Genomic DNA, 26,055 nt, shown 5'->3' with positions numbered 1-26,055 from the left:
TCATTGACAAATCCAGGCCTGTGTATGAGATGACTCATATGAAACATGCCCCCATTCCAGTCATGATTTAACAGCTGCAAGTTTTTCTAAATCTCGTGGATGGGTGGATGAACCTCAGAGAGCCTCTGAATGGGAGTAAAATGAACAAAAGTGCCATAAAAGATGAAACTGAGGTTTTTCTGATCACTGCTGACTTTACTCTTCTGTGGGGTTGCTGTAGTTCAAATGGGAAAGAAACAATCTCCAGTCACTCCTGCCCTTTTGGGACCTTAGGCCAGCATCATTTTGTTATATGGTCCTGTGGTGTATGGCCATAATAAAAATGGTTCTGGCCTCAGGGCTGGCCGGTGCAATTTTCAAATTGGGATTTAGTGGGGCAGGAGCGACAGGATTTCTCTCTTGCTGTATTTGCACTACTGGAACCTCATGAGTGGTATAAGCTGAATTGGGGTGGGGGAGGGTGGGAAAGGCCGGGGGGGGGGGCGTTAATTGTTTATATTCAGTATCACTTGGGGGGAGGGATTTGGAGATGGTGGTAGACAATCAATCTAAGGGCCTGAGGCTACATTACAAAATGAAACGAAAAAACCCAATGATGGCAACAAATGTCATTGTTTTATTTTTGTGTTGTGTTTTTTAAATATTGTTTGAAAATGAAACCCAGCCCTTTTGAAATGTACTGAGTAGCAGAAAATACTTACATTTAGATTTTTCATAGCTTTTTTGGTAAGTACCATCAGCCCCTTGACTGTTAATTTACAATGATTTGGAAATAATAAACAATTCCATCAGGAATAATAAACCATGGCTGAGCTGTTTCTTTCACTGTGTTGTTAATGGGGGGAGGGAGGGGGGACCCTGTCATTTGAACATTTCACAAAGAGTGATGACAAAGTCCAAGAGAAAACGAAGAGGACCTGGGAGACCTGCCTGCACGTTTTCAGGTAAACCAATCATGGGGAATGTGAACTTTGGAAAAACCTCACATTAATTATTTACAGGGAGAAGGAAGATGCAGGGAGTGATTAAAAAAACGAAGTCACAAGGGCACTCGCTGTGACTCCACCATGTCTGCAAAGCCAATTTGTGCCCATGATTATGAAAAACATGCCAAAGAGGTTCTCCAAAGATCAGTCTATGATTATTATAGATCTGGAGCAGAAGATCAGCAGACCTTAGCTGACAATGAAGCAGCATTTAGGAGGTAAGGTTATGTATATGGGCAGATTTATAGTGTATTAACTGTAAAACGGAGGAGTAGCCTGGTGGCTAGAGCCATAGTTCATATCCCACTTCACCCACTGATGCTTCTTGTGGTCTTGGGCAAGTCATTTCACTCTCTAATTGCCTTAGGTTCTTTCTTAGAGCTGAATTTTCAAAAAGTAAAGTCGAAAATATGTGCACATTTTCACTTTTGCGTGCATATAGCCATGAGTAAAAAAAAAAAGGGGGGCATTCTGGGTGGAACCAACACTTAACGCTCTTGTTGCTATTTTCCTCATATAGTTTTGCACCTTCAAATTATCTGGCGTAAGTGATATTAAACGTGGTTTTTTTGTATAGTACTGACTGGGTAGGAGGTCTGGGCGAACTGAGGGGAACTTCAGCATGAAGAATGAAGAAGAACTTGATGACCTGGAGAAGGAATGGACTAGCTGGTAGACTAATCGGTAAACTGGATTAATTTATGCAGGAATGTTTTAAAATTGGCCAATTTATGGTTGTAAATTGAGCTTAGGCAAGTAAGTCCTATTTGACTTTAACACATAAAATATACATGGGTATAGTTTTAAAATAATTAGGAAAAATACATGCGTTGAATGCATTGATATATGTGCTTTCAATGCACTGCATGCATTTGTACATAAACCTACATAAGCCTGTATGCTGCAGGTAGAGATACCCGTATTTTATAAAACACACGTATATCATATGTATGGGTCATAAAACATTTGCATAGATCTGCCTGCAACTATATACATGTGTATATGCTGTGGTGCACATTTGTTTGAAAGTTATCTTCCCTGATTTTAAACTCTCTTGGGCAGGAAATAATTACTGTACCCTAATGTGACATGACTTGGGCTCTGGTTTGGAAAGTAATAAAATCTAAAATCCAAATCTGTTAACTCAGAGATCAATGCTCATTGCAATATTTTAATGCCATTGCTTCAAAAAGTCTTTCACGCTGTGTTGAATACCTGTGAAAGTGACTGAGGCTATTTTTCTGGTAATTCAGAGAGGTTTTGTAGGTAATTTACTGCTGTGTAGAGAAATGAAGTGTTCACCCTTAGAGATGGGGAATGAAAGGTTTGCATCCACAACAGTTGTACTGCTTGACTAATAGCATCAGCTTTGAAGGAGTTATTATCTCCTTTGCCATTTGAATTCTTTTTTTCAGTTACCCAGTCCATCTTCACAATGTCAAAGTTCACTCACAGTCCCCTAACAACTAATCAAGCGGAACCCGGATTGGATTCCACAGCAAATTATATTTTAAATAAACTGTGAAATTTCATTTTCTGATAAAAAGTGCTGTGCCTTATTCCACTACTGTTCTCCCGGGACAATTGAAGAAATGGGATTTTGCTTGAGTAATGCAGTATGTGCTTGAAGTGATAACAGTTTGTTTTTAGAAGGCTGAATGCAACTTTTAATAGGAATAATATGGATTAAACAGCTGGATATGAAGATTGAATGGTTGAGAGAGAATGGCTTAGGGGTAGAATTTCAAAGGGTTGTGCGCGTAAGATACGCGCCCAACCCCCGAAAACCTCCCCCTACCTCCCCCTGCGTGCGCCGAGCCTATCTTGCATAGACTCGGTGGTGCGCGCAAGCCCCGGGACATGCATAAGTCCCGGGGCTTGAAAAAATGGGCATTCCTGGGGCAGGGCCGGGGCACTGGCCCGGGGGTGGGACCGAGGCCTCCGGAACAGCCACCGTGCCGGGGGATGGAGAGCCGGCGAGTGCAAGTTACGTAACTTCTTCAATAAAGGTCGGGGGGGGGGGGGATTTAGTTGCGGCGGGTTAGATAGGGGAAGGGAGGGGACGGTACGGGGGCTCGGAAGGAAAGTTCCCTCCGTGACTGCTCCGATTTCGGAGCGGCCTTGGAGGGAACGGAGGCAGGTTGCTCGGCTCGGCGTGCACAGGTTGCACAATTGTGCACCCCCCTGTGCACGCCGACCCTGGATTTTATAACATGCGCGCAGCAGCGACATTATGGGGCAGATTTTCAAAACCGTACGCGCGTGAGTCCTATGGATTTAAACGCACCGGGCCTATAGCCCCGGGACGTGTCTAAGTCCCTGGGCTTCGAAAAAGGGGTGGCGAGGGGGCGGGGATGTCCAGGGGCAGGGCAGAGGCCTCCAGCACAGCAGCCATTTGCCGCTGTGTCGGAGGATTGCTTGCGGGCAGGCTGCCGGCGCACGCAACTTGCGCCTGCCCAGAGGCGGGTGCAAGAGGTAAGTTAAAGAATAAGTTAAAGAGTAAAGGATAGAGTAGGAGGAAGGGAAGTTCCCTCACAGGCCACTCCTAATTTGGAGAGGCATGAGAGGGAACAGGTGAAGGCCGTGGGCGTCTGTGCACGCATGATGCACTAGTGTGCACCCCCTTGCATGCGCCGACCCCCGATTTTATAACATGCGTGCACCTGTGCGTGCATGTTATAAAATCGGGCGTCCATATGTGCAAATATGTACTTTTTACATACACATGCAAATATAAAGGTCTTGTTCCCAATGTCTCTCTTCCTAATTTAGTTTATTTATTTATTTCCAGGCGTTTCATACCGCACATTCAGAAAAATACTTGCCAAAACAGTTCACAACATCATAAAACAAATGTAAAATCATGAAAACAATTATAAATACCATACATTACTATTCAGTAAAACAGACATTTTACCAACCCTGTTGTTCACTTGCACCATGTCTGGAAGGAGGGAAACCCTACTTAAGAAGCCTAATTTCCAGCCACGGGAGCTGGACCTTCTGATTCATAATGCCATAACGGTCCAGAATATCCTGAATGGGAAGGAGTTCAGGAGAGTGGGCTCATAAAGGAATGAGCAGACTTGGAGAAGATCCTTCGCAGGCTCCTGCACAACATTCATAGGGCTGATGCAATACAGTGCGAAATACAGTGCACACTGTATAACCTGCAGTTGGAGGCAGTTGTATAGGCGCTATGTAATCCCCTTATGCAATAAGGGGATTGGCACCTCCACAACTCACGTCCAACGCAGAGTGAAAATAATAGCGCTCATCATATGCAAATGATATGCAAAAAAAAATGTGCATCTAAGATGCACATTTTTGTTCTAAGAAATTAGCACCTGCGTTAATTACTGAGCGCTCCTAAAAGTAGTACAGAAAAGCAGAAAAAACTGATTTTCTGTACTGCCTCCTACTTAATATTGTTGCGATTTTAAGTAGGAGGAAGAAAAAAAAAAAAGCACAAGCAGTCGGGTGCAGGAAACGGATGCTCAGTTGACAAGTGTCCATTTCCTGAACCCCTGGCTGTCTGCCATTTAGGAAAACCGACGCTGATAAATTCGGCATCTGTTTTCCTAACCGGTGGATGGCTGACGCTCGCCGGCTCGTGTTATCAAGGAGGCGCTAGGGGCACGCAAGCAACCCTAGCAACTCCCTGATAATGTGACCCCCCCTGATTTGAATATTGCATGGCACCCTCAGGAGGGGCACCTGGGAGCTCGTTAATAAAGCGGGCGCTGACTGTTCAGCGGCCGCTTTCGGCACACAATTATTGCATCGGCCCCAGAGTATGTAAGATCTGAGCCAAAGGTGAAGAAGAAGCAAACCAGGATGAGGCATTAAGGGCTTGCAAACCAGATAAACCTTTTCTGCAGCAGAATGGGTGGTCTTCTGCACCTTTGTGGGAGGCAGCTGTGAGAGGTGTGGGAGAGCTGGGCACCTCTCATCCTGAAGGTCATCAGAGTGAGAGATTTATACAGGAAAGGCATATAAAGTGCTTGTAATGAATATAATAATATCCTCTACCATACTGAAATATTAGCAGTCCCCATCCAGTTATGGTGAAGGGCAGGGGGCACATGAGGAGGGTCACAGGCTTCGCAAAACATCATGACCTCTCAGGGTTCCCACAAAAGGAGGAAAATAAGTTTTTTTTAAAGGCCATAAGGATTTTGTAGTCACAGGGGCTGTTCCTGCTCAGTACTTAATCTCTCTCAGAAGACACTCTCCACACCTGTGCTGCTGCTGAAAAAAACATAGAAACAGAAATGACGGCAGAAGAAGACCAAACAGCCCATCCAGTCTGCCCAGCAAGCCCCACACATCTTTTTTCTCATACTTATCTGTTTCTCTTAGCTCTTTGGTTCTATTTCCCCTCCACCCCCACCTTGGCAGGGAAATGAATGTCCAAAGACTTCTGAATAGTGTTCCAACATGTTCTCAATCCATATTGAAACCACCAGTTTAATTTTCAAAAATAAGCAAGTATTTTTTTTCACAGAAATACTACACACACACACACATATTAGCATGTGAAAATGTATGCAGGTAGTTTTTGTGGGATAATTTTCAAAGAGAAAGTAAGCACATACTTTTCCTTTGAAAATTATTGTAAACGATGGGGGTAAAAATTATCCACAGGCTTTACACCAATATGGGCAGTGACAAAATGATCCCCTAAATCTCACTACAGATAAAATCATTTCTCTAGAAATACAAAATAATTCATCCTCAACACAGTTGATCCACTCATTTCTGACGCTAAAAACATATATCCAACAACAGGCTTTCCTTTTCTTTGAATCTGTGATCCTCCTAGCTTTGCAGGATAGAGTCCTTTGGCTTTGGAGTAGGGTATTTGATTTACTCCCTTCATGAGAAAAGTTGTCTTGGTTTGACCTCTCTCTCTCTCTCTCTGTTCCTCCTCTGTAAAGACATGCTAGCAATCTCAGAACTCTAGGAACCACTGCAAGTCTGGATCTTTACACCCACTAAGTATCACTGGTGAAATCATCACTTTTTAAAGGCATGCGATCTCTTCTGCATAGTAGAGATTAAGGTTCAGTAGAGGTCAAGGTCATATATTTGGGACCAGGGTTTTAAAAATATATATTAAAACATCTTTTCTGTAAAACTAAATAACCCTCATCTCACACTACAAGACCATGTTGTTGACACAAAAATTCATTTTTGTACTCATGGTATCTCTTTATAATTTAGAAACCAGAATTATTCTTCATAATACAAATATGGTTGTCGAGAAGCTTCATTGATGGTAACAAGGTGGCATAATAATATCTTGAGTTTTAATTACCTATCTTAAAACAGTAAAGCATTGCACTTTTTTGTCACTACTTTAAAACATTCATTCTTGTTTAATGTATACAGTGTTATGAACCCATTTCAGCAATGTTTGCATCATATTTTGACAAAAAGGAACGTTATTTTGATTTTACTCTATTCCCGTGCATTTCTCCATGTTGCCATTCCTTTTTCTTCTTTATTTGTGTCAGACTGAGGCTCTATCCTCGGATGCTCAGGGATGTGTCTGTAATTGACCTATCAACGTCTGTCTTGGGCCAGAGGATCAGCATGCCCATATGTGCTGGAGCTACTGCCATGCAGTGCATGGCTCACGTCGAAGGAGAAACTGCTACAGTGAGAGGTAACAATTTTTTTTAAAAAGAGCTAAATTACATAGAACAACTTGGATTATTCAACTACTCCCACTTGGCATTCTACTGGTAATTCTTTCCTACAGCTGGATGTTTATTTTTGTTCGGTGATTTTTCCTTCAAAATGCATGTAGCGATGACAACCCTAAATAAAAAAAAAAAAAAGACTCATCAGCACCACATCCAAGTTACTAAAATATACTTTTTTTTTTTTTTTTTAGTAGTCTTAATACCATAACATGAAATGAAACATCTGGCATAAAAACATGATATAATTAGGAAGCGAGTACAGAACTACAAATTAAGTAAGTGAATCATAAGTCACCTTTTTGTGTCAAAATCAAAAAGGATCTCGGATACTGTCATATTCAGTGAGATCCCCTTTAAACATATGTTAATCATTTGATTCTGGCAATTTGGGCGGGGGGGGGAGGTATTTTCTGCAATCTATGCACATACTTTCCCTCTCCCGATCTAACCCCACCCCTTTTTGCCTTGGGTAAAGGTAACCATGTTGACAGCATGGGCACTTTTATCTACAGTGGGAAAGGAGTGAGATACAATTTTCAGCGTCTTTTTGTACTCCTTTGCAACAGAACTCTGAGGTCTAGACTGAAAAGGCTATAGTATAGCATAAATTAACTGGGAAACTAGATTTTTCATGTTATAGAGAAGGATCTCACCCCCAAAGCATAATGTTGGAAGAAAAGTAATATTCCTAACTTTGATTATAGCAGGTCTGAAGTTTGAATGAATCTACACAGCCATCATATATGTAAGTGGGAATTGTGCTGATCACAACTTCAATAAAGGGATCTGGAACTACTAAATTTGGTGAACAAGAGATTGAATATAAATGTGTGTTGGAGTATTCTATACATAAGCTTCCTCTTCTTGTAGGAAATTGAGTAAACTGAGATCCAAATAAGCACTCAGTTGCTTTTATTCATAATTAAGCTCGAAATTCCATTTTAGAATCAAGGTAGATGGGGAAATATTGTCTCATGTCACAGTCTTACCTGTCAGCAGCATTAGTAGCAAATAGTAAACAGTGTTGCTGCTGTCAGAACAATCCTGGATGCAACTGGATAAGAACAACTCTACTGTTCTAGCTGGCCTTGAGAGTTTGGGAGTGTGTATGGGTGGGGGTGGGGTGTTAGATTGTCAGGAGGGTGGTGTGGGAGAAGATTGGAAACCAGAATCTAGTGTTTAAACATTTTAGGAGGGGGCCTAGACTACTATGGCCTACTTCATGTTATTAATTAAATTGCAAGTTTGAGAAATTGGGTGGTGCTGGATCAGGCAATATCCTGATATTTAACTTATTTTGGGGGTAGGGGAAGGGGATCACACTGCTTGCCTGCTTTAAATTATTATGATTATACTTATTTTTTCTAAGCCAACTCTAAGCTGAATATAGCTGATTAAGTTTTAAGTTATCCAGGTAAGTGTACCTGCAGAACTTTAGGGCTGCCTTGAGGCAATCCTAATCTTACGTGGATTACACTGGGCATTGGCATTATCTGGATAATTTATCTGGATAAGTGTGACTAGCCCTGGACCACCACCAGAATGCCTCTAAATTATTCATGTTTTATTCTGCTAATTACTAACAGGCCGATACAGTACAGTGCGCTTCGACGGAGCACACTGTTAACCCTCCATTGGACGTGCATTTTCGACGTGCTAGCGTTACCCCTTATTCAGTAAGGGGCTGAAAACACATGTCCAACCCCCCCAAACCTAATAGCGCCCGCAACATGCAAATGCATGTTGATGGCCCTATTAGGTATTCCTGCACAATTCAGAAAGGAAAATGTGCAGCCAAGCCACACATTTTACTTTCAGAAATTAGCGCCTACCCAAAGGTAGGCGCTAATTTCTTCGGGTACCAGGAAAGTGCGCAGAAAAGCAGTAAAAACTGCTTTTCTGTGCACCCTCCGACTTAATATCATGGCGATATTAAGTCAGAGGTCCCGAAAGTTACCAAAAAATTAAAAAAAATTTGAAGTCGGCCCGCCGCTCGCTGGTCGAAAACCAGATGCTCAATTTTGCCGGCGACTGGTTTCCGAACCCATGGCTGTCAGCGGGCTCGAGAACCAACGCCGGCAAAATTGAGCGACAGCTGTCAAACCCGCTGACACCCACCGCTCAGGGCCAAAAGGAGGTGCTAGGGACGTGCTAGTGTCCCTAGAGGCCTCCTTTTACCTGTTTTTTACCGCCAGGCCTAATTTGCATACAGAATCACGCGCAAAGGAGAGTGGCCTGTGCATGCGCCGCTCTTCTGCGAACTTTACTGTATCGGCCCATTAGTCAGATAACTTGGCATCATTCAGACCATAGGGAAATTTAAAACCCAGAGGTTTGCCCAGCTAAATGTCAATTTAGCTGGGCAAATTGACTTGCGCGCGCCACCCTGCCATTCCCCGGCACAGGCCACAGTGCTGGGGGACTCGGGACCGCCCTCCCGGCCGCCCCCGAATCGTCACCACGCCCCCGGACCCGCCCCCAACTGTCCCCTGCTCCGGACACGCCCCCAGACATGCCCCGGACACGCCCCCTCCCGCCCCTTTTACGAAGCCCCAGGACTTTGCGCTCGCCGGCGGCCTATGCAAAATAGGCCGCCGGCGAGCGAGTGCCCTGCACGCGTAAATCCAGGAGGATTTAAGCGCGCAGGGGTTTTAAAATCAACCCCACAGAGTAATATGAGTATTATTATTCAGAACAAGAATTCCAGATTTAGAGTTTATTTTATTGCCAGAGATTTGACGACATTTAATCAAGAAAAGAAAGGAGGACAGGAACAGAAAAGAATAATAGAACATCATATGGATAGAGTAATATTTCATGAATGTTATTATAGGTATTTTCTCCATGAATTAATAGAAACTCATATAAAATATGCAAAGGTTTGCATAGCTAGATCAAATAGGTAGGGATTGAGTGGACACCCCCCTTCCTAGTCCCCCACATATACTGAAAATTGGAGATAATATACTCTGAGTGTGAGGATTAAACTGTAATGCTTAGATCGAGGTGGTAAATGTAGATGAGAAAAATGTGTACAAAATTGCAAATGTGATTCCCTCTGAGTATTACTAATACTGGGCCAAGAGAGGGAGGTAACATAATAGAAGAAATAAACAACATCCACATCCCCAGTGACCATAAATGAGGACCAGGGGATTTATGTTGCAGGTTGACTTACCTGGTGGTGGAGGGAGACCAGGTCTTCAGCTCATCCCAATACCATGTCCGGCTCCCCAGATTTTTTTTGGATTACTCCAAACTTCCACAGCTCCAACACACTTGTTTCCATTTCCTTTTGGATGCAAATTAACAGGAAAAAAAAACCCCAAACGATTTCACAATATATATGCAAGTATTTACAAAAGCTAATAAAAACTGTAAACTGTACCTGATACCCTGTATATTTCAACAAAACCTGATGAATATTTATTTACTTTTTAAAAAAAAATTGTATTTTGCACATTTCGTGGATGCTCATGGCGGCTCACAAAGCTATATACATAATTAAAATATAGTAAAATAGACAAAGAAAAAAGACAATATGAACTTTGAGAGGAGGCACAGGTAACTGCAGTTCATTTCAGCACAACTTTAAAAGCTAATGAAAAAATATGAGTTTTTAGTAGCTTTTTGAAAGATTTCAAAGTGGGAGTGTTATGCAGCAGTTCTGGAACAGAATTCCACCAAATAGATTCAGGCACAGATATAGCACGGTTCCTTGTAAGCTTGAGTCTAGCCAGTTTAACAGTCGGCACTTTTAGTAAATTCTTGGATGTGGAATGCAGTTGTCTCAGAGGTTTGCAGACTCATAGAACAATACTTAACCAGGAGATGATTTGTTGTTACGGAGATTATGGGGCAGATTTTAAAAGATTTACGTGCGTAGGGAGGTTATGCGTGCCGGGCCTATTTTCAAAAGGTAGGGCGGCACGTGTAAAGCCCAGGGACGCGTGCAAGTCCCAGGGCTTGAAAAAATGGGTGGTCTGGGGGTGGGTTGTGGCCAGAGGCCTCTGCAGGGCTGTTGTGCTGGGGGATCATGTGCCTAATTCTGTTGTTATTCTTTAATGTGCATTTATATCTCAGATTAATTTACCATTAAGTTAGGAAAAAGAAATACCAGTTTGACAGAATGGGTTAGGTACTTAAAGAATCTTATTAGCTTAATATTTGTCACACATTTTATGATATATGCTCTATTAAGATTCTATTCCGATTGGTATTAAGTTTTTGCATAACTTTGGTCCAAAAGATGGAGCTCTAGTATTTTAAATCAATATAGGTGCAGAGAACTGTAGTGTTTGATCAGTCGGCTCTACAAGCATGTTCAAGTTATATTACTATCCAGAAAAATACAGTAATTAACCTTGGATTAAATATATGTTGGGGGGGGGGGGGGGTGTCCGTCTCTGTTTATCTGTAACTATATCATACTTACAGTCTTGTTTTTTTTCACAAGGAATTTCCATGTTTGTTTGTTATAGTCCTACGATGTAGGCAGGAACTGGGGCAGATTGGACACTGAGAAAGAGGGGTGCACAAAGAGATGGAGCCATGTCTAATGATGCAGAGGTCACATATGATGATACTAGAAGCTTCCCTGGTAACCCATAGAAAAGAGCAGAGATTTGGAGGCTTATAGTAAGTAGCAAGCATAATTCAATAAAGATGAACAGAGTAAAGTTTAAGAGCAATTGCCTGCTATTGTAGCACATGCTTGTTGCTACCTTTGAATGTATGATTTAGTCAAGTCAGGTGTTCTGATTTATTCAATCTTAGAAGGCACGAACTAACTCCAGGAGACCTGTTTTAAAATTCAGTTCAAAGTATGCTGTAAAAACTATTATGACATATTTATTGTTTTTATCAGGATTGTTTGTGGTTTCTAATGTTCATTTTATACTTCTAAAATGAAAAGCTTTTTACGTAGGATGCATGTTTGAAAGGTTTGGTCCCCCCATCTCCCCAGTTTTTAGTAAAATCTTTAATTTTGATTGGTAGAAGATATTGGTAATTCTTTGTGGAATGTTATCACCGTTTGAAGATTATTAGACAGTTTGAGTTTGGAATGCTGATAAGTTACCAGTCAGGCACTGAACAGGATAGTCTAAAATGACCAATCAAAGTACATTCCAAGCTGAGGAGGCTAGCAAAATTTGAGCAAAGAATTGAGAACTAATGCAGTTAAGTATAAGCTGATTTCTTTGAGATGATATAGGAAAAATGATTGAAACAGATTTTGAAAGTCTGGTTACCAGTAAAGGTCAGGTTCAGCACTTCCATTAGGCAAACTAGGAGGTCGCCTAGAGTGCCAACCATGATATGATGGCAAAAAGCAGACCCTGTGAGTGAGAGAGAGATTGGAAAAGTATGTTTGTGTATGTGAGGTGCCTCTGTGTTTGTGTTTTGGAGGGTGTGAGGGTGCCTGTGTGTGTGAGAGGGAATGAGAGGGAGTGTGTATGAGTGACAGATTGGGAGCCTGTGTGAGTGAGTGAGAGTATATGTGTGTGTGTGTGAGTGTGAGAGAGAGGTTGCTGTGTAAAGTTCTGTGTGTCAGAGTGGGAGCCAGTATAAAAGGATGTGTGTGTGCAAGAAAGTTAGGGGTCGATTTTAAAACACGTGCAAGCGGTTTCTATAACATGCACACTGGCGCACACATGTTATAAAATCTGATGGCCACACGTGTATGCGCACGCGGATTTTTAAATCTGTACGCACAAGTGCGCGCGGCCCATGACTCATTCGAGCGGGGGGGGGAATTTTACAAAGTAACGCGTGGTGATGTGAGTAGGGCTTCCCCAGTTCCCTCCCAGTCTGCACCAATTAAGGAGTGGACTGGGAGGGAACTTCCCTATAGCCCTTTCAAACCTTCCTTCTTTTTCTCCTCTCCTCTCCTCTCCTCTCCAACCCCTATCCCCTACCTATTAAAATTTGTTTTATTTTTTACCTTACTACTCCTTTGTAGCAGTAGTAGACTCCGTGTGCCGGCCAGCTGTCGGCATGCACTTCCCTGGGACAGCGGCTAATGGCACTGTCCCAGCCTGCCCCCTGCCTTGCCCCTTCCCACCCAGACCATGCCTCACAGCCTGTAGGGATGTGAATCGTTTTTTGACGATTTAAAATATCGTCCGATATATTTTAAATCGTCAAAAATCGTTAGAGCCACGATACAATAACAATTCCTCCGATTTATCGTCAAAAAATCATAAATCGGGGGAAGGGGGAGGGCGGGAAAACCGGCACACTAAAACAACCCTAAAACCCACCCCGACCCTTTAAAATAAATCCCCCACCCTCCCGAACCCCCCCCAAAATGCCTTAAATTACCTGGGGTCCAGAGGAAGGGTCCTGGTGTGATCTTTTACTCTCGGACCTCCGGTGCTTGTAGAAATGGCGCCGGCGCTACGTTTGGTTTTTCCGTACGGAAAAACGATTTGCGGCAGGAGATCGCTCCCGGACCCCCGCTGGACCCCCATGGACTTTTGGCCAGCTTGGGGGGGCCTCCTGACCCCCACAAGACTTGCCAAAAGTCCAGCGGGGGTCCGGAACGACCTCCTGCAGTCAAATCGTGTTGTCTACGGCCGGCGCCATTTTGCGCAAAATGGCGGCGCAAAATGGCGCCGGCCGTAGACAACATGAATGAATGAGCGAGCAAGCATGTGTGTTTGCTCACTCATTCATTCTCTCTCTCCCCCACCCCGGGAACTCGCGGCAGCAGCCGCCTTCTCCCAACGCTAACCTCTTCATTTTCAGCCCTCGCGGAGGCGGAGTCCCATCAGCCGCGGCTGAACCTCTTCATTTTCCTCCGAGCCGTGCTGCAGTCTTCTTTTCTTTGGGCCGATGCCGAGCGCACTAGCGTGGCCTCTTCTTGCCACGCAGGCACCCGATACTCTCCACTTCCTCTTCCGAGCCGCGGGGGGGGGGGGGGGGGGGCGTGTGTGTGTGTGTGTGTGAGAGAGAGATTGCATGTATGTGAATGATTGAGAGCCTGTACATGTGAAAGAGAGTATGTCTGTGATTGAGAGCCTGCCTGTGAGAGAGAGAGCATGAATGTAAGTTTACCATTGGGAACCTGTATGTGTAAGTTTGTGATTGAAAACCTGTTTGTGTGAAAGAGTATGTGTGTATGATTGAGATCCTTTGTGTGTGAGAGAAATCATGGGTATGTATGATTAAGAGCCTGTGTGTATAAGTGAGAGACCATGTGTGTCTGTGTGTGATTGAGAGCTGGTTTAGGTGAGGGAGCATGTGAGTATGTGATTTACAGCCTGTGTGTAAATGAGAGAAAGAGAGGACATGTTTGTAAGCATGTGAATGAGAGTCTGTGTGTGAGAGAAAAAGACAGCATGTATTTATGTGATTGAAAGCCTGTGTGTGTGTGTAAGCGTGAAAAGATAGACAGCATGTGTGTAAATGTGTAATTAAGAGCCTATATAAGTGAGAGAGAAAAAACATGTGTATATGTGAGTACTGAGAGCATGTGTGTTTAGGTGTGTCATTGAGAGGCAGTGTGAGAGAGAGTGCTGGTATGTGACTGAGAGAGGAGAAAGTTCCAAGCAAACCACCCTGCCTCCTGCTAATTCAGAACAATCTCAGGACACCTGGATATCAAACGTTCCCAGGTATGCAGAGCAAAAACAAATTTGTATCCTTATTATTTTTCATTACTGGGTCTTTGTGTCTGCTATTTTGAAATATTTTGTTGGTATCTGGAAATGTTTTATATGAGTTTTTAATTATTGGATATTCCACTCATCAGCTGTTTCAAAATATGTTCTTTTTGTTAGTACAGTTTTACTGCTGATGATTTTATATTTCTTGATTTGTTTTATAAGGATGGGTGATGTTTCTTTGTTCCTTTGTTACACTGCATACAGAGACTCTGGCTTGTTGCAGTTTCCAATTCAGTTTTTTCTGCATGCTTCTTGTTATGCGTTTTGGTCTCTTTATTCTATGTTAGGTGAGGGACAGCACGTGATTCAGGTGAGGTTTTCTGCTGGCGTGTAGTTTCTGTGTAGGACTCTATAGCAGCCTGACTTGGTCCGTTTTCCTAATAGGAGATGTATTGGTGTCTTAAGGCCTGGTGTAATATTTTCAGAGACTTATTGTACTTTAAAAGTGTGATCTTACATAAAATTCACACATTTACTTGTATTTAGTTTTAAACATATTGTATGGCTCTCATGGAATTACATTTTAAATTATGTGGCGTTTATGGCTTTCTCAGCCAAAAAGGTTCCTGACCCCTGATATAGAACATCAATTTTTTTAAAGTATTTTCTTGTGCTAATTACACCCGTGAATGATAAATTTTTCAATGGCATATATCATTATTCTTCATAGATCACTTCTGTAATTGTATCAATTCCCAAAGGGGGTCATTTTCAAAGGAGTTACGCATGTAAATGTGACATACAATCGTAGCAATTTTCAAAAGCTATTTACTCGAGTAAAGTGCACTTACTTGAGTAAATCCTATGGACAATTCAATGGCATATATTGTAGCAATTTTGAAAAGCCCACTTACTTGAGTAAAGTGTATTTACTCGAGCAAAAACCAGTTTTGCTCGAGTAAATGCTTTTTAAAATCTACCCCAAAGGTTTTGTAATAATTCTTATTCCAGATACTGGTATTAAATGTTGTACTTATCTCATATTGACACGCTTGTTTTCTTGCTGAAAACCAACCATGAAAATTCTGCCAGCATATATCTCAGCATTGTGGTACTTCACACAAGCTCTTTTCTTGCCCGACACCATACCGTGTTTCGGACTTCACCATGTCCTTCATCAAGGGCTACAAATCTGCGTTTTTAAAGCAGCATGGCGTTTCTCAGCGTGTACATGCTGCTTTAAAAACGCGCCATGCTGCTTTAAAAACGCAGATTTGTAGCCCTTGATGAAGGACATGGTGAAGTCCGAAACACGGTACGGTGTCGGGCAAGAAAAGAGCTTGTGTGAAGTACCACAATGCTGAGATATATGCTGGCAGAATTTTCATGGTTGGTTTTCAGCAAGAAAACAAGCGTGTCAATATGAGATAAGTACAACATTTAATACCAGTATCTGGAATAAGAATTATTACAAAACCTTTGGGAATTGATACAGAAGTGATCTATGAAGAATAATGATATATGCCATTGAAAAATTTATCATTCACGGGTGTAATTAGCACAAGAAAATACTTTAAAATACTTTTTACTGCTTTTCTGTACACTTCCCCGGCGCCAGCAGAAATTAATGCCTACCTTTGGGTAGGTGCTAATTTCTGAAAGTAAAATGTGTGCCTTGGCTGCACATTTTACTTTTTGTATCGCGCGGGAATAACTAATAGGGCCAACAACATGCATTTGTATGTTGCGGGCGCTATTAGTTTCGGGGGGTTGGACACGCATTTTCGACACGCTTTTACCCCTTACTGAATAAGGGGTAGAGCTAGTGCGTCAAAAACACGCGTCCAAACGCGGGGTAACAGTGGGCTCCACCGGAGCGCACTGTACTGTATTGGCCCATTTGTGAGTGGGACAGTTGAGCAAGAGATTTGCATTATGTCAGAAAAGTCTGGCCTCTCTGTAAGTTGGTTTCAGAGCAGAAGAATGTTGTGCACAACCCATTGGTGGATCCAAATAAGATATTTCTTCTACCTTTGCACATCAAACTTGGGCTGATGAAAAACTTTGTTAAGGCAATGAACAAGCAAAGTAAATCCTTTGATTATTTGCGGCAAATGTTTCCACGCATAAGTGACTCCAAGATAAAAGAAGGTGTTTTCGTTGGCCCACAAATCCAAGCTGTGATGAAGGACAGCCACTTTGATGGTCTTCTGCAAAGTACAGAACGTGTTGCATGGACAGCCTTCAAGAATGTCGTTTGTAACTTTCTAGGCAACTATAAGGTAGCAAACTATGTCGAACAGGTTGAAAATCTTCAGGCATACAAATTGATGAAGTGCAACATGTCATTAAAGACACATTTTCTTCATTCCCACTTGGACTTCTTCCTAGACAACTTTGGCACTGTGAGTGAATAACATGGTGAAAGGCTTCATCAAGACATTGTCATAATGGAGAAACGGTATCAAGGCAAGTGGAACCCCTCCATGCTGGGTGACTATTGTTGGACTCTCATCCGTGAAGCGTTGGACAGTGATTACAAATGAAAATCTGTGACAAAACATTTTTAGTTTTGTTTTCTGGTGCCAACATTGCCATTATAGCTTATGCCACTACAGACACGTAACAATGCTTAATGTATATCGCACTTTTCTAGCAAACGGTACGTGATACAGACATAATAAATGCATATTTGTTTGTGTTCAGCTTGTTAAAATCTACTTGTTTCACTGAAAGTTGTGGAGGAAACAAAATGTTCCCAGAAATGTGTTTACCTTGTTATCATTAGTTCTCAGTAGGAAAGCTAACCACACCTTCAGGTATAGTTAACTTTCCAAGGATTAACATGGGTCCCAAAGCTTTTCATAATCCATTTTACTTCCTTTAATATTAATGAGCTATTTTCCATAAATTCACATGTGATACTGCTTGCATTGGACCTATTTTTATGAGATATTGGCCACACTTGCATGAGCATTGCAGATATTGTCCAACAATGTGGTTTTAACATGTATTAAATGCCAAATTCACCATTTAAAGCATCTTGTTGTATTACCATAGTTTAGTAAATAAGCTCCTTAGGATTATTGTTCCCAATATGAACTTCATTTTGCACAAGAGGACATTACCTTCTATCCTGTGACTTTTTAATTTCCCGAGGAATCTCTCAGCATGGAAAATCCTTGTCCATGTGCTTATTTACACTTTTATGGAATATTAAAGATTAGTAAACCGCCACTTCCCTTTGCTAAATCCATGCTGGTTTTTCTTCCCCATTAAGCCATGTTTATCCAGTAGTTGTGTATGAATTATGATTGGTTTGCAGGGATTTGTGTAGAGGTCAATATTCATAGCTCCTTCAGTACTTTTTAGCTGAAAAAGTCTAACTTATAGGATCATTTATCAAAATGTGTTAAGGCATGTAACGAGCTAACGCTATAATGCATGCAAAAAGTATAGTAGCGGGGGGGTTATAACTTTGAAAAAATAAATAATTTTGTTCTTAATTGTAGCTTTCAAAATTTTACTCAAACAACAGGTTCACTGTGTGAAATTAGTTAGTATCTCCTGAAGATATTTTTAAAAACTGGTGTTACATTAGCTATTTTCCAGACATCTATAGAAGCAGATTTGAAAGATAGGTTATAGATTATCAGGAGCAAGACCTGCAATTTTGTATGTGAGTTCTTATAGAATTCTGGGGTGAATACCATCAGGTCCTGGCAAAAATGGCTTTCAATATCGTTATTCTTATGCTCATTGTTTCATATCATATGTACTTCACACCTGCTCGGTGTTGTCTTGGGTCAGAAGAGGAAAATAACATGCATGGATTGCATGTTCAACTCTACTCGTGTTATTTTCAACAAAGAAGTAGCTGCAGAAAAATGGAGGTGCAACAATTGTCCATGGGCACTTTTTCCCTGCAGCAAGTTTCAAAAGCAAAAGCATGTTCATACTTTTAGTTTGAAACCTGGAAGAAAGTCTGTGGGTGAAATGTAGGCATGTGCATTTGCCCATCTATGTAGTGCTTTTCAGACTTATCTAGTCAAGTGCTGCTACTTAGCTGGATAAATCAGAACTTAAGAACATAAGAAATTGCCATGCTGGGTCAGACCAAGGGTCCATCAAGCCCAGCATCCTGTTTCCAAGAGAGGCCAAACCAGGCCACAAGAACCTGGCAAGTACCCAAACTCCAAGAAGATCCCATGCTACTGATGACAGAAATAGCAGAGGCCATTTCCTAAGTAAACTTTATTAATAGCAGTTAATGAACTTCTCCAAGAACATATCCATCCAAACCTTTTTTAAACCCAGCTACGCTAACTGCACTAACCACATCCTCTGGCAACAAATTCCATATAGGAGTAATGAAGAGGCATCAGACAGCTTTCATGGCAGGCAGGAAGAGGGAAGGCAAAGAGGGCAAAGAGGGTTTGTCCTCCCGAGCCTCTTCCTTTTATTGTACATTCATACAAAGGCAGATGATGTGTCATTACATGATTGGCTACTTTCCCATAGCAACAGAAGAGTCATTACACCATTGGCTTTGGCTCAGGGGGTGTGCACGGATCATATCATTGGCTGCTGAAATCTATACCTCCTGACTTTGTCCTGCCTCTGACTAGGGAAAACCCAGCCCTTCTTTCAGGCTAACAGGATTAATTATAGGCCAGAGAAATAAATGAAGTCAGGTATCCTCTCCTAGGCAGAGACTTAAGCACAAGTGATGCTTTTATTCAGGCAAATGTCAGGGAGAAGGGAAGTTAGTGTTTAACCCTGATGAAATGGCTTGCTGGCAAGCGCATATTTCCCACATCTCACCCTTTCTGTTTTTGTTTAGGAAGCTCAATAAAGATTTAGACCCTTACTGAAATCTGTTATGTCTTGGTATGGGCTGGAAATAGGGGAAGAGGGATTATGGAGAGAAGAAAGCTATAATTCGACGTGGTGTGCCAGCTGTCGATGAGCTTCTGAATCTCCATATCACCCAGAGCAGGTGCAGGTGGTGTGCCAACTCTGCAGGGCTCCGGATTCCCTATTAGGCATCTTACAAGACATCTTGTATTCGGGCTGAGAGCAAGGTTTCAATATGGATATGAGGGTTGGGTATGCACTGAATACAGCATCACAGGCAGATAGTTAAGATAATCACAGTAATTATAATAGAAATCACCCTTTTGAGACCAGAAATATCAGGGAGCCAGGACCATAGCCAGTCCCATGGAGAAGTTGGTATTCTGTCTGAAAATGGTGCATCAGCAACCATGGTTTCTATCTGCTCTATGGTATGTGTGAGGTTTGCTTTATAAACTGATATGTACACACAGCAATGAGATCCAATTAATGCACAAACACCACCCTTTAAGGTTAAAATGGTTTGTAAGGTATAGCTGTTCTGTAATGCTACTTCTCTAATCTGAGAGACTTTTGTTGTAAGTAGTTTTAATACATGAACTGTCTGATTAAATATGGCAGTCGTCCAGTTAGCTAGGATGTGTAAGTCTCTGTAATTCATAGCTGTCCCCATTGGAGGAAACAGGCTTCTAGCTATCTGAGTTTCTGTATACTTTTCTATGGGATTATTTATCACCTCCCTTTTGTTACAGAGCCTTGCTTTGGGTAAATTTTTGACTGCATAGTATGAGGGGAGGATGTAGCCTAAAGTGCATCTGTCTTTCCATCTTGGGGAAATGTACATATATGCTCTACACCCACATAACATCCATATGTTTCCTAACAGATTAGTGGACATGTCATTGGTTATCATTTGGGCTATATAACTACAAAGGGTAAATCCTTCATCCCCTCTATACTTTCTGTACCTGCTTGGGTCTCCCACTGCACATCCTGAAATCTGCCAATTGCATACATATGTGTGGTATAATTATGCAAGTGTTCAGTGATTAATACAAATGTTCGGTTACAATATGGATATTTCCCACCTGAATTCCCTTTCCATCCCCTGTATCATTAGTCCCAACAACAAAGAGCGGCAGTCTCTTGAATACAGCTACCAATGTGTAGTATGGTATTATTAACTGGAGAGTTAATGAAAACCTCTCTGTAAAGGATAATTAGTCCATACTGTAAGGTTAAATGGTACAGCATGCATCAGTAGTTCTCCGCGGGCATGGGTTGGCATGTGTGTGTAGATCTAACAGTCTGTTCGATTCAACAGGTGTGAAAAGTTCTGTGCATCGAGGATGTACATATTGTTCTGTCAGAGTCCTTGTTCTGAAATCGCCATAGCTGGAGAAATAAGGCAAAAGATGAGGATGCAGAACACAATAGTTAATGAGTTGGCATTCAGGCAAGAAAAAGCGGCTAATAAGTTCTCTGGAGTTTTCTCAAGGCCTTGCTGTTCTAAGAGTTGTGCAGATTGGTTGGATAGGGCCTTGATCTGTCCCCAGGTCATGTGGTGCTGCTTTTTGCAAGGAGTCCGATCTCTGTCCTTCTGAGGGCTGTGGAGGCTCAGGGAGAAGTTTGGGATCGGGTCCTGTAGACCTGGACACCTTTCCATCTCTCCACGGCTTGATACCTGTGGAAGCAAGCAGAGAAACATATCCTCGTTCCCTATTTTAAGGGAACGGGACCGTACCAGACATTAAATATTCTATACAAAACTGATGGCTGTGGGTGACTAACCCTAGTCCCATAATGATTACTCATGGCTGTGTTCTTATGTGAACCTGATATGTTTAGATGATTTAAAGTAAACAATACTTTGTTCAGGTGGAAAATCCAGGGGCAATCCCCCCTTTTTCTTTTTGTTTGGTCCAGAGCTCTTAAGGGTATGATTTGCTCTCTCCACAATGGCTTGCCCTGTGGTGTTGTAGGGGATGCCAAGTAAGTATTTAATGTTCAATTATTGACAAAATTCATGCAAAGGAATGGCTGCAGAAAGCAGAGCCATTATTAGTTTTCAGGACAGAGGGTAGCCCCATTATCAAGAATTTTTTATGCAGTGATCAATTTTCATTCAGTAAATTAGCAATAAATGTAAATTAATCGTTTAAAGGAAAAGTCATTTGCTGTAAGCTGAATCAAATGACAAGTATATTAGAGATTACATTAAACATATGTTACACAAGACTGACATATATTCATTCATCTTGCAAATATTAATTTACACAAAACTGACACATATTCATCCATCCTGCAAATATTTCTTGCATCAAGACAGACAACAGATAACACATAATATGAGCTAAAAATCTTATCAAAAAGTTATCAAAAACAAAATTAGATCAAGGATCAAAAGTCAAAAGGTGTTTAGAAAAATGTTTGATAAATGTTAAAATAAGCTGCAAAGTGTCCATCTTCACATCTCCTCATGGCAGCGTCAATCTGGAAAATATTAAAAACTGGCATACAGCAAAAAATTACTAAGGTAAGGATAAAAGTGAAATTCTTACTTTTTTAACCTTGAAGAAATCAATTCTATTATTCAATTTAATAAAATCAATTTGGATTTGCAAGAAAAGGCTTGGGAGGGATTGCTTTATATGTAGCAACCTCTGTCAGTAAAAGTTTTAAGGTTCAGAATTCTGTATAAATTTTGTGAAAAAGAAAATAAAACTGAAGTGTCCTTAATACAGAAGGTCTGTAGGTCTGAAAAATAAAAACTATTATACAACAGAATTATTAAAACAATAATATAATATAACTTGTAGAATAACATAGCGCCTCCTAGTGGAGACACCATCATTACTTTATAGATTGCAACTATTGTTCCAGGTTGCAATCAATAATACTCTGAGCTTAAATTCAATGTGGAGTATCAGAATAGAATTTCTTCTTATAATTATTAGAATAGGAAATTAAACACGCTGTTTGCTCAGCTCTGTCTGCTGCATGCTAAAGTTTGAAAGTATTAAAAGATTAAAGACATATAGAAAGTAGAGAGAGAAACTGCAGTACTAAGTCCAGTCTTTTTTTCTTTTCAAAAGTTCTCCCTCCCTCCCCCATGAGTGGCTAGCAAGAGTTACAGAAAAGGGGGGGGGAGGAGCAGTGTTTCTCAAAAGAAAAGAACTGCACCCAAGGAGTTAATCCTGCAGTCAATAGGAACTTGAAGATAGCTTTGTTTAACAATTGATCACAGACAATGGCTGGCTGATTCTTTGCAGACAAACACTTTTTTTTAAAAATCTGTGCGCTGGCAATTCAAGCAATTGCTTATAAACTTAAATCTCAGAGAAATTGAGTCATTTTAAATGTGAGCCAAATAAACTTTGCAAAAGGGAAATTTTCACATGTAATTTATACAGTATATATTCAAATTTCAGTACAGTTTGTAACATAAGGTTCAGCATTCACTTTGTGAGGGAAAATACTCTCAAAGTATGCAGATTTTTTTTAACTGAATTTCAAATAGAAACTACTCCTTAAGCATGCAGTCCCTCTGCAACTGAACATCGAAGACCAGTAGAAACCATTCTTTCCAAATTTGTACTGTCTGCACAGTTACTTTGCCTAATCTGGTCTGCAAGAGGTCATTGAAGTGTATAATTAAATCAATTTTTTCATAGTGATATTTTCTTTGCTTGTAACGCATGAGTCTAATTAAATCCTTTTTTTCATATTGATATTTTCTTTGCTTGTAACGCAGGAGTCTAATTAAATCCTTTTTTTCATATTGATATTTTCTTTGCTTGTAACGCAGGAGTGTAGCTGCTTGGCCCAAGGTCTTACACGCTGATTTCTTTGAAGACCTGTGGGCATAGTCACTGCACATGGCACTTGCTGCCACACCCAGCTCTTTAATCCCCTTTGTGGTGGGGGAAGGGGGTTGCAGGCAAGATGGAGGAAGGCTAGTTTTTCTGACCTCAGTGTTTTCTATTTCCTGGGGTCTTTTCTCTGAGGTGGATGCAGAGGAAGCCTCAGGAGCCATGTGATTGTGTGTCCCCAGATGTTCTATTTCATTTTCTGTCCCCCTTTGTTCATGGTTCTTTTCTGTGATGGGGAAGGCTTGAAGTGCTTCTAACAATTCTGTTTCTGTAAGGTTTTCTTTCTGCAGTTTCTGCTGAAATTCAATGCTAATCGCCCCACCCAGGCCAGGTGGTGGCTCTATTGTTCTCAAGGGTTGCTTTTCTGAAGAGGTGTGAATGGGCTTGGGTGTGGGTAGCTGATACAAAGAATTTGCTGGCTCTGAGGAAGACTGAGAAGATGGGGGAAGGGTATGGTTGCCTGCTTCTAAAAGCACATGGTTTGAAACTGCTGTTTTTAAACCTTTTTTTTTCTGTGCGTTCGATGGCTTCTGTACATTTTTGCCAGATTAATCTTAGCTTTATGGGAGCTCTGGGAGCCGTATGAAGATAATTGCCGATTGAGATCCATTCCTGGGTATTTAGAGTTCCAGACTCCATCGAATACCAAGGGCAACGGCAAGCTATTTCACTTATTAATTTTTCTAAGTCCCCCAGGCTGACTTGCGCTATTTTTCTTCTGGTGATGAAATAATGATTATTGATGATTTGCTGCAGCTTTCTGGCATGTAGCCGCTGCTGTACAGTCAAATCATTACCCATGCTTACGAGTGTGGGGAACAAACTTGCTGAGAAATACTTTTAAAAATACTAAAAAATACCTTAAAAATACTTACGATTGCAAATCTGTTGAACGGTAGGTACCTAGGCTATGACCAGCCGAAATAAGCATGGAGTTTATCATCACGGTCGCGGGGTCACCAGATATAGGAGTAATAAAGAGGCATCAGACAGCTTTCATGGCAGGCAGGAAGAGGGAAGGCAAAGAGGGCAAAGAGGGTTTGTCCTCCCGAGCCTCTTCCTTTTATTGTACATTCATACAAAGGCAGATGATGTGTCATTACATGATTGGCTACTTTCCCATAGCAACAGAAGAGTCATTACACCATTGGCTTTGGCTCAGGGGGTGTGCACGGATCATATCATTGGCTGCTGAAATCTATACCTCCTGACTTTGTCCTGCCTCTGACTAGGGAAAACCCAGCCCTTCTTTCGGGCTAACAGGATTAATTATAGGCCAGAGAAATACATGAAGTCAGGTATCCTCTCCTAGGCAGAGACTTAAGCACAAGTGATGCTTTTATTCAGGCAAATGTCAGGGAGAAGGGAAGTTAGTGTTTAACCCTGATGAAATGGCTTGCTGGCAAGCGCATATTTCCCACAATTCCAGAGCTTTATTGTGCATTGAGTGAAAAGAATTTTCTCCGATTAGTCTTAAATATGCTTCTTGCTAACTTCATGGAATGCCCCCTAGTCCTTCTATTATCCGAAAGTGTAAATAACTGATTCACAACTACTCATTCAAGACCTCTCATGATCTTAAAGACCTCTATCATATCTCCCCCCCCCCCCCTCAGCTGTCTCTTCTGCAAGCTGAACAGCCCTAACCTCTTCAGCCTTTCTTCATAGGGGAGCTGTCCCATCCCCTTTATCATTTTGGTTGCCCTTCTCTGTGTCTTCTCCATCTCAACTATATCTTTTTTGAGATGCGGCGACCAGAATTGTACACAGTATTCAAGGTGTGGTCTCACCATGGAGCAATACCGAGGCATTATGACATTTTCCGTTTTGTTAACCATTCCTTTCCTAATAATTCCTAACATTCTGTTTGCTTTTTTGACTGCTGCAGCACACTGAGCCGACTATTTCAAAGTATTATCCACTATGATACCTAGATCTTTTTTCTGGGTGGTAGCTCCTAATATGGAACCTAACTTACAGGCTGATACAGTACAGTGAGCTCCTGAGGAGTACACTGTTAACCTGTGTTTGGATGCGTGTTTTCGATGCGCTAGCTTTACCCCTTATTCAGTAAGGGGTAATAGCCCATCGAAAACTCGCGTCCATCCCCCCCCAAAAAAACTAATAGCGCCCACGACATGCAAATGAATGTCGATGGCCCTATTAGTCATTCCTGCGGGATACAGAAAGCAAAATGTGCAGCAAAGCCGCACATTTTACTTTCAGAAATTAGCGCTTACAGAAAAGGTAGGCATTAATTTCTGCCGGCACCCGGAAAGTGCACAGAAAAGCAGTAAAAACTGCTTTTCTGTGCCCCCTCCGACTTAATATCATGATGATATTAAGTCGGAGGTCCCAAAAGTTAAAAATAATTAAAAAAAAAAAATTTAAAATCCGCTTTCGGCTCGTGGGTTAAAAACCGGACGCTCAATTTTGCCGGCGTCCGGTTTCTGAACCCTTAGCTGTCAGCGGGTTTGAGAACCGATGCCGGCAAAATTGAGCATCGGCTGTCAAACTCGCTGACAGCCACCGCTTCTGTCAAAAAAGAGGTGCTAGGGACGCGCTAGTGTCCCTAGCGCCTCTTTTTACCATGGGCCCTATTTTGAATAATTTTTTTTTTCTAAATTGTGTGCACAGGAGAGTGGCCTGTGCTCCCGTGATTTTTACTGTATCGGCCTGTTTGCCAGATAAATGCTACTGCTTAACCAGATAAGTCCAAACTTGTACAGTTCATATTTTTTTTTACATATGAGAGCATGTTTGCATACATATGTACTCGTATTTTATAACCTGCACATATCATTATAAAATACTGTAGCAACTTTGCACGCCCATAATCACATGTCTATGGGTGCACATGAGCAATTTTGAAGGTTATCCTCTCTATCTCCCAAACAATTCAAACTACAGCAACCAAATTTTCAGGCTTGGTTAGTATAAGCTAAAGGCTGAAATAGTATTTTCACCCAAAGTTTATGGATCTTTCCCAAAATGGAAAAAAAAAATATTTAGACGAAAA

General features: G+C 41.4%; 1 protein-coding gene across 2 annotated transcripts in view; it reads left to right on the top strand.

The window, feature by feature from the left end:
* The first annotated feature begins 1,046 nt into the window (after window positions 1–1,046).
* HAO1 (hydroxyacid oxidase 1) overlaps window positions 1,047–26,055 on the top strand; it is a 104,039-nt gene continuing 79,030 nt past the window's right edge. For both annotated transcript variants that reach the window (XM_029596863.1, XM_029596864.1), the window contains exons 1-2: window positions 1,047–1,204; window positions 6,506–6,657. In XM_029596863.1, the coding sequence (XP_029452723.1) occupies window positions 1,068–1,204; window positions 6,506–6,657 (289 nt within the window). In that variant the 5' untranslated portion in view covers window positions 1,047–1,067. The remainder of the gene's footprint in view (window positions 1,205–6,505; window positions 6,658–26,055) is intronic.

This window comes from Rhinatrema bivittatum, chromosome 3, assembly GCF_901001135.1.
Source record: "Rhinatrema bivittatum chromosome 3, aRhiBiv1.1, whole genome shotgun sequence".
NCBI lineage: Eukaryota > Metazoa > Chordata > Amphibia > Gymnophiona > Rhinatrematidae > Rhinatrema > Rhinatrema bivittatum.
This window is presented reverse-complemented; position numbering and strand designations above follow the sequence as displayed.